Source organism: Hyposmocoma kahamanoa, unplaced genomic scaffold (assembly GCF_003589595.1).
Source record: "Hyposmocoma kahamanoa isolate Upper Pololo Valley unplaced genomic scaffold, ASM358959v1 220, whole genome shotgun sequence".
Lineage (NCBI taxonomy): Eukaryota > Metazoa > Arthropoda > Insecta > Lepidoptera > Cosmopterigidae > Hyposmocoma > Hyposmocoma kahamanoa.
This window is the reverse complement of record NW_020653740.1, coordinates 3,697,719-3,706,422: the sequence shown is the minus strand read 5'-3', so window position 1 is coordinate 3,706,422 and position 8,704 is coordinate 3,697,719. Positions and strand designations below refer to the sequence as shown.

At 33.6% G+C, this 8,704-nt stretch overlaps 2 protein-coding genes across 2 annotated transcripts; one reads left to right on the top strand and one right to left on the bottom strand.

The window, feature by feature from the left end:
* The first annotated feature begins 638 nt into the window (after positions 1-638).
* LOC113227915 (transmembrane protein 170A) lies at positions 639-2,498 on the top strand. Its single transcript, XM_026461006.1, has one exon. The coding sequence runs from the start codon at positions 972-974 to the stop codon at positions 1,368-1,370; it is 399 nt and encodes a 132-aa protein (XP_026316791.1). The 5' UTR covers positions 639-971; the 3' UTR covers positions 1,371-2,498.
* A 329-nt stretch (positions 2,499-2,827) lies between these two features.
* On the bottom strand, positions 2,828-7,293 carry LOC113227916 (centrosomal protein of 135 kDa-like). The gene is made up of 3 exons (XM_026461007.1): positions 7,217-7,293; positions 3,546-6,856; positions 2,828-3,068 (listed from the first exon to the last, which is right to left on the bottom strand). Exons 2-3 carry the CDS (start codon positions 6,633-6,635, stop codon positions 2,922-2,924), a joined length of 3,237 nt encoding a protein of 1,078 aa, XP_026316792.1. The 5' UTR covers positions 6,636-6,856; positions 7,217-7,293; the 3' UTR covers positions 2,828-2,921.
* Between the last annotated feature and the right edge of the window lie 1,411 nt (positions 7,294-8,704).

The window sequence follows — 8,704 nt, the reverse complement described above, 5'->3', positions numbered from 1 at the left end:
CGAAAACCACAACGTCACACTGCACTATACGACGTAAGAAACGCAAAAACAAATAAACATTCACTCGCGACAGGTCCGCTCAGTACGGAATCCAAGAAACGAAACGATAATGATGGTAATGAGCACCCCCAAATACCCCGAAAATTATACCCATATTGCATTTTTTGAAAAATCGTGTCCGCCATCTTGCTTTTACAAATAAGTGCTATATTCGTAACGAGCACCCCCAAGTATCATGAAAATGATACGCAACTTGCCATTATTTGAGAAATCGTGCCCGCCATCTGGTATTTAGAAATGCTAAAAGTCGTGTCAGCCATCATGTATGCAGATATAAATGCCATTTCCAGAAGGATTACCAAAAATAAATTTTTGAAAATTCTTGGCAGACATCTTGGATTTAGAAATTAATGCCACATTCTCAATAAGCACTCCCAAACAACACGGAAACGTCTCTATAACTTTCATTGTCGATCGACAATGTCGATTATGTCTGTAGGTTCCCAATTGACATTGTCGATCGACACTGACGATCGACATCGATCGTCAATGTCGATCGTATCTGTAGGCACCTTTAACCGGTCATTGAATCTGTTCTCGTCATTTATTATTTGACAGAAAAATCATTCACTCCTGTTTTCTCTATCTCAGTGCTCCCAGCCAAAATGATTTGACGTGACTGTCAAAAAATTGCAAATAAAAATGTCAGCTGCCCCTCTGTCGACAAGTTATTTATTTCGGAAATGTAATTAAATTTCAACCAAAAGAATCTTAATAATGTTTACTAATCGAGTAATTGTGGAAGTAATGGTATAGGGTGGATGTGATGATTACTCAATATCTTACATACAATAGCCTTACTTGCTTAGATGTGAAAGCGAACAAACAGTGTCAGATAGAGACCATACACTAAATTCTGCGAACGTCCAAGCTGCCCCAATGCCTTTTAGCATCAGAAAGCGCAAGGCAACATGTATCACATGTTGTCAGAATTCCAGGCGTCAGAATTCGATTCCATTTCGGATGTGTTGTCGTTGAATCCCGAGGATCCACTAGACACTTTTGGCGAAATGTGGTACTCAATGTTGTTATGGTGTTTATTCTCTTCAGTATTCGTGCATACGTGCGCGGCTCTCGTATCATTCGCGACGCTGAGGAAGCATAAATATGGAAAGTTTTTCCCTGTCCTACTGATAGTATATGGTGTGGTGACCCCAGTGACTTCGGGTATCGCGAGTAGTGCCGCTGTCGCGTTCATATACAGAGCAGCCCATATAGTCATGCCTGCGCCACACGCGCTCATCTGGGGGATTGGACAAACTGTACTTGGGGCTGGAATAGGTTTCACTAGGATTTTGGCAACTTTGTAATGTAAATGTAATCATGACTAGGATAATTAAGTAGCTAATTATAACTCTGTAACTACCTTCAATATAATGTAGTCCACAAGAGAAAATTGAAAGTCAATTATATAAAAAATATTCTATGTAATCTGAATGAAATGGGTAAGGTGCTTATGTGTATATTGAGACAACATTGTTGTAAACTAAATTATTGCATATAGACTTCAATGGAATACTCATTAGACCTCCCTGATTCATTCATTTGTTTATCAGCTATCATATAATCTTTTCAGTACCCACATAATTTTAAGGTTACTTATGTGTTAAATATGTATTTAAGAAATTTTATGTTATTGGTTTAAATATATTGTGTAAATTATTTTAATGATTAATTTGTAGACATGACTATGGCCTAGAATCAGTAGAAGTGTTAAACACAAATGTATGTACATTGAAATGTAATTAGTACAATAATTAACATGAGATTGTGTGAGTAAGGCACAAAGAACACTTTTAGGTTGTTTAGAGTCTTCTATTTTTATAAACAGTTTCTATAAAAGACAAAACATTCCAAGTACTTTTTACTATCCTAATTAACATAGTTTAAACTTCTACTGATTCAAGCATTTTGTATTGAAAAATCAAAACAACTCCTAATTGCACATATTTAAGAAAAAATTGACTACAATAAAATGCACCAGATGGAGATTTGTAATTAGAAGATTATAATGACATGTAAAATATTGAGGTAATTTTAAGAGAAAAATGCACAGGACAATATTATTCCTGTAAAAATAACACCAAAAATTGCTCAGTTTCATTTAACTATTTCTTTTAGACCCACCGATAGCAATATTAAACACCTGCAATAAATTATTTTAAATTAAGAATTTGGCTAAGTATTCTTTATTTTTCATTTGATTTTGTAGACTTGCACAAAATGTATACTTCTTCATTTTATATAATGTAATGCCTGTTGTACTTATGAATTCAATAACAACTTATCAAAATGGCATTGATTAATTTTCCATTTCATACATTATATCTTCCAGTACTGTACAATGATCATAGTTAATTTTGAAGGTGTAATGTGTCATTATTGATAACAGCTTTAGATCTATTATTTATGTACAGTTGTATATTCAACAGAACTAGGGTTTTGTGTTGTCCATATTTAGATAAAATGGTTTTAATAAGCATCTTTGTTACGGAAGAATAATTTTTCCATATTTATTTAAAGATAATAATAAACAATTTGAATTTTATAAAGTAACTTTTGTTCCTATATTTCAAACCTGAAAACCCCAAAATAAGCAAACAATTACATTGTATTTTCATATATTTTTAATCTAGATATTGTCAATATAATTGCAAAGTTGCCTTCAAATAAAAGCAGCAAACAAATTTTTTCAGTGAAATCAGTAATTTTTAGTTACAATAATAATGGTACTGAAACATGATAACAGATGTGCATGAATTAGAGAACTTAATAAACTTGTAAAAGGTAATAAATACCATATAAAAAATTTTAGTAATCACATACATTCAATAAACTCATTTTATAGTTCTTCAACAATTTCAAAGTGTACTACTATGGCTATACTTTGAAATTTTTTTACAAACTTCAAAATACCGTGAACTATCTCCATCCTCTTCATGGCTTATTTCATGAACAGATTCTTCCAACCTTAAAGGCAAGTGAAGTTCTTCTCTGGTCAAGGATGACTGGAAAGAAAAAAGTAATTAAAAATTGCTTCGCAGTCCTTCACTGCGAACATTCACTTGTAAGGTAACAGTTCATAAGTGAGCATTACAGTAGTGAGGGAGGAGAACTGAACATTTGTTGCGCAACACTTGTAACATTCGGTACCCTCCTTTGCCAGGAGCATTCGCCCGTAATATAACAATCTGTTAAGATTGTAAGGCGTGCCTTTGCCAATCAAAGGCATTCGCACACACTCAGAGGCACTCGCACACTCGCCTTGCTACCTCGTCATCTCTGGTGGAATCGCAGCCTAATCGAATCTTGGATGTTACATTACAGGTGAATGCTCGTCGATGAAGGAGGTAGTTTGTAATGTAATGTTTGAAAACGAATCTTGATTGTTACATTACAGGCTAATGTTTGTGTTGAGGAAATGCCCTAAGATTTAAATCAAACAAATTCATTAATCAGAAAACAAATGTAAAATTGGAATTAACCTCATGAACTTCCGACTCTTCCCTTCTGTTGAAATGATCAACTCTTTCTTTCAATGATTTCGTTTCAGAAGTAGCGTCTTGTAAGGCTAATTTTAATTCTACAATTTCTCTTCTTGCATTTGATAACAATGTTTCTGTTGTTATTAATTTTTGTTGCAGTTTTTCGTATTCTACAGACAATTTAGATTTAGCATCCATCAAATTTCTAATTTTATTTTCGTATAGTTTAATTTCTGTTTCATTATCCCCAATTCCCGCAGACATTGTTGCATTTTCGTCGTTTAAGTTATTACACATCTTTTTCAAGTAGGACACATTTTGCTCCAAAATGGTTTTCTCTTCATTAACCAATTTTATCTCGTTTTCGAGGGCTGTTATTTTACATGTCATTGTAGCTATTCTTGTAGATTGACTTTCGATTATATTTTCTTTATCTACCAGTTTTGATTCCAAAATTTCTATTTTACTGATATAACTTTGTAATTGAGCTGATTTTGAAGCAGATTCACTTTCTAATGACTGATTAGTATTTTCTAAAATATTTGCTTCAACTGAGAGACTAGCAAATTGTTCCAGCATATCAGATCTTTCTGCTTCTTTATGTGACAACATTTCTTCAATTCTCCTTATTTCAGCAACATAATGTTGTAGTTGATGTTTTAATCCTTCTACTTCCTTTCTAGATTTATCATATTCAATTTTTGTTATTTTAAGTGTTCCATTGACATCACCTAAACTATTTTGTAAGTGTTTGTTTTCCATTATAGCTGCTTCGAGTTTTTGGTTTAACCTTAAGATTTCACCATTCAAAAAGGCAATTTGAGATTCACTGTCCGCTAACTTGTGTTCTGTTACTTTATTTAAGTTCAGTTTCCTTTGAATTTCTGATAGTTCACTCTCCAGTCTGCTCACTTCATGCGATTTCGATTTTAGTTTATGCTCCAGAGTACTAATTGTTTCAGCTTTATTATCTAGTTCAATTACCAATTTGTCTCGTTCTTTATCAATTTTTTTGATGCTGTCAATTAAATTTGATTTATCATTTTTCAGTGTAGTTATTTCAGATTGTAATTCTTTACATTTCCTTTCTAATGTATCCATAGTAGCTTTTGATAAGTTAAGTTTCTTTTGGACAGATAAAAGTTCATTCTGCACCTCATTACTGCCTCTTTCTGTTTCTAATTGTAAATTTTTAATTTGACTAGCCAAAGTCTTCTCTTTAACAATGTCACTTTGCATCTGTATAATCTGTTCTCTCAAAAAACTACATTCGTCTTTTAAATGATCAGCTGATGCTTTTCCAGTCCTACTGGTCATTTTGTAAGAACAATTCTCTTCTTGTAACTTTTCAATCTCTTTCTGTTTGCATGCTAAATCTCTTTTTAATTTATCAGTAAGATCAAGAGCTTCCTTGTATCTATAATTATACTCTTTTTTGTCTTTCTTTAGTATCTGGATTTCATAAGTAAGCTTTTCTATTTCATCTTTTAGCACTTGGACATCTTTCTTGTAAGTGTCACCCGCATCATAACGTACTCCTGTTTTGTACTGGTTCAGCTTTTGACTTAATAAAATATTCTCCTGAGATAACTCAGCATTTTCAGCATTTAATTGACTAATCACGTCTTTATAGTTTTCCTTAGAGCATATTTCTTGAGAGGATCTTGCCATTTTGAGTTCATCATTTTCTTTTTTCAGCATAAGTATTTTTTGTTCACTAACACATAATTTCTGATGCAAGTCCTTAACAAACTTACTTTCAGTTGAGGTTTTGGGGCTAATGTTTTTCTCTTTACATCTAGTGAGGTGCTTATTAAACAAGTTTATTGTTTCATTAAGCTTATCTTGAATTTCTACTACATGTTTTTCATACTTTTTTCTTTCATCTTCAAGTAATTTTTGCAGCTCGTGTTTAGTTGGAAAAGTTTGCTCATAAGTCTTGTGAGTAGTTGCCTCAGACAACAGTTTTATTTTGTCTTGTAAATTTATAACTGTTTCTGACAAACTACTGATTTCATACTGCAAGGTTTCCTTTTCTTTCATGAGTGTACTAATCTTCTCCTGTAATATTGCTGATTCTGGTGAAGATTCTTTCTTACCAGAAATATTCATTTCTAATTCTAAATTCTTCTTACTGAGACTGTCTATTTTAATTTGCAGTCGATTCACTTCATTCATCAACGTGCCTAATCGATTGTTACAATCTTCCTCCACCTTCAAAGCTAAGGCATCCACCTTTTGTAATTCCTCTTGTAATTTTTTATTCTTCTCTGCCAAATGTAGGGCTCTCAACATAGCTTCATGTTGCTTTTCCAATCCATTATCTATTTCCTTCTTTAATTGATCATTCGAAATTTCCATATCAAGCAATTGTCTAGTTAATTCCTGGACTTTATTTTCTATGGTTCTATTACAACAATCTCTATTGATTGATGTTACAGGCCTACCTCCCTCCAAGAGCATATTTAACCGCACAATTTCTTTATCTCTATGCTCTAGTTGCTTTTTCAAAAGAGATATTTCATCACAGTAAATTTCTATTTTTTCCTCTAATAAATGTATAGCTTTTGAAAGACTGGTGTCTCTTTCCATTGTTGTGTCATTATAGATACATGTTTTAGGTGGTTGTGGTGGTTGATGATCTCCGGCATCTTTCCTTTTACTTCTGTTGCGACTACTTTGAGTGTCAGCACACAATCCTCGCAGACTTAAGTCTCTCACCTCGTATTGAAGCTTAGTAATCATATTATCCTTCTTAACTAATTCTTCAGAAAGGGACTTTATCTTCCTTTTACTATCTCTTATAAGCTTCTCATTTTCTTCTTTCAAATTTATAAGTTCGCGATGAAGCTGATTATTTTCCTGAATAAGCTTAGCGTTCTCACATCGATACGGTTCTGCCTCCCTTAGTAAAGAATCGCGCTGTTTGAGCGCATCTTTCGATAAGTCCATGTAATGTTGTAGACTGCGGGTGGTTTGTAGCAGATCTGCGACCATACATTCTACTAAAGGAACGGCGTCTACAGGCAAAACGTGATTGTAGCCCAGTTCCTCCAACTTCAATTTTAAACTGAAATAATCCTCGGCCATCGTGACAAAATTTTATTAACCCTTTGGAAAATTGTACTAGGTATCCGTCAACTTGCTTTCTTACAAAGTTTCCTAAATGGTTCTCGTTATGTTGATCTACATTTTTGTGTTTTCGCTCAAAACAATTTACCACCATTACGGTTACACACCACTTCAAAGGGATAATTTTGACATATAGTCAAAAAGTCAAACAACGGGACGTCAAACTTTCAGCAATAGTGCTGCTTGCATGTATCAAAGTACTCAGGGTCGTATTCTAGAACTCTACTCAATGCTCAAGTCAGGATTGTACTGGCAACACAAGCACTGGAAATACGACCTTAATGGCAAGGACTTGAGTATGATTTTCAGGGTTCCATTGCAATCCTGACTTGAGCATTGAGTAGAGTTCTAGAATACGACCCTCAAGTGCTTTAAATCATACTCAAGTCCTGACTTGAGCATTGAGTAGAGTTCTGGAATACGACCCTGTGAGTGCTGCCTTAGAGCATATAGGACTGGAGGCTTCATCGATAGGCAATCTCCTCTGTCAAGGTACTACATACAAATACACAAAACAAATATCGCAAAATAAACACTACTTTCAAATCGATGTTTTTTCACTTCCATTATCGAATTCACCGCGTCAAGTACTCCACGAAACATGTCGTCTTGGGCTATATAAACTTGCAAAAAAATCTCTGCTGCATCCAGTCTAGTCAAGGGTGGAATTATATTCCATATTTTTTACATTAATTGCTAATTTTCTATTTTATGACATTTTTTTCACAATGATCACATTGATTCACTTTATCGATTACAAAAAAAATATTTGAAAACATTCGAATATTTGACATAAGCATGCCTATGAAGTTCCCTATTTACTAACAGGCAACTATCACAGACATATATCTAGATACTAGACGCCGCGCGAAGTGTACATACTTTGCGTGCCCAAAGTAAGTGAAACTCACTTACTTGCCGCTGCTACATCTTATCGTAGATAAACACCAGTCGAAAACCCGAAAAATGCAAAATTGTGCCATTTTAAACTCAAAAGCACCATAACTGTGGGTAAACGGGTAAACGGGACGTTTCCTTCCACGGGCAAGTGATGTTGTAATCAGAAGGTACATAATTTATTTTAAAAACAATTATTTTGAATTTGTACGTATTTCGAGGAAACAAATATGCAACCGAGTGTATGCCTCTGTATTTGTAATACATTGCGACTTTTACTTGGTGCGATATATTTGTGATCCTTTGTTAATACGCCATGAATATCGAACGAACGCACTTTTGCATAATGCATTCTGTGATACGTTATACGGTCGCTTGTACATTTTTTTTGGCCAAATTTAACATTTAGTTTTAGTTCTGTTTTTAGTATGTAGATGTATAAGTTACACAACACTGTTCTCGATTCTGATCGATTTTGAAAACAAAGGGACGAAAATTATTATGACCGAAGACCGAATGAAGAATTACAATATTATAAAAACTCTTTTGTTATAAAGTTTCTTTTTTTTTTCATTTTTGTAGTATCTATTATCAGTAGTATCTGTAATTTCGATAATTTTTGCAGCACGTTGCCTCGAATGTCCGAATATAGTGAGACAATAATTACATATTAATTATTACTATGTAATTAACGAATAATACAAAAAAATATATACTGCAAAGTCAAAGTCAAAGATTATTTATTTCATAGGTAGAATAAATTTACACTTGAAAACGTCACATTTAAGCTACTGCTCGTTCACTACGCTGACCTCCCTGAGAAGAACTAGCAAGAAACTTTAGGAATTGCTGTTTTCAAAAAAACTTAAATGCTATGGAATACACTTTGAATCAAATTTGTGTGGATTCTGGAGCCGTGTTGTCTTACCATACATCTTTATCTAACACGTAGTCTTCAATTATGTTATATGACTTTTCGATCAAAATATTTTTAATGTAGTTTTTAAACTTAGGAAATGATAAACTTAATATATGCTCCGGAATCTTATTTTAAAAACGTCTACAGTTCCCCATAAAAGAGTTGTTTATCTTGGTTAAACGAAATCGTGGTACCATGAGTTTGGTCTTAG

Bases quoted from the DNA above. Each gene is read 5' to 3' on its own strand.
- LOC113227915 (XM_026461006.1), top strand. From the start codon at position 972: ATGTATCACATGTTGTCAGAATTCCAGGCGTCAGAATTCGATTCCATT.
- LOC113227916 (XM_026461007.1), bottom strand. From the start codon at position 6,635: ATGGCCGAGGATTATTTCAGTTTAAAATTGAAGTTGGAGGAACTGGGC. The intron at 3,069-3,545 runs GTTAATTCCAAT...TTTTCTTTCCAG, and splicing joins AAGAGTCGGAAGTTCATGAG to TCATCCTTGACCAGAGAAGA.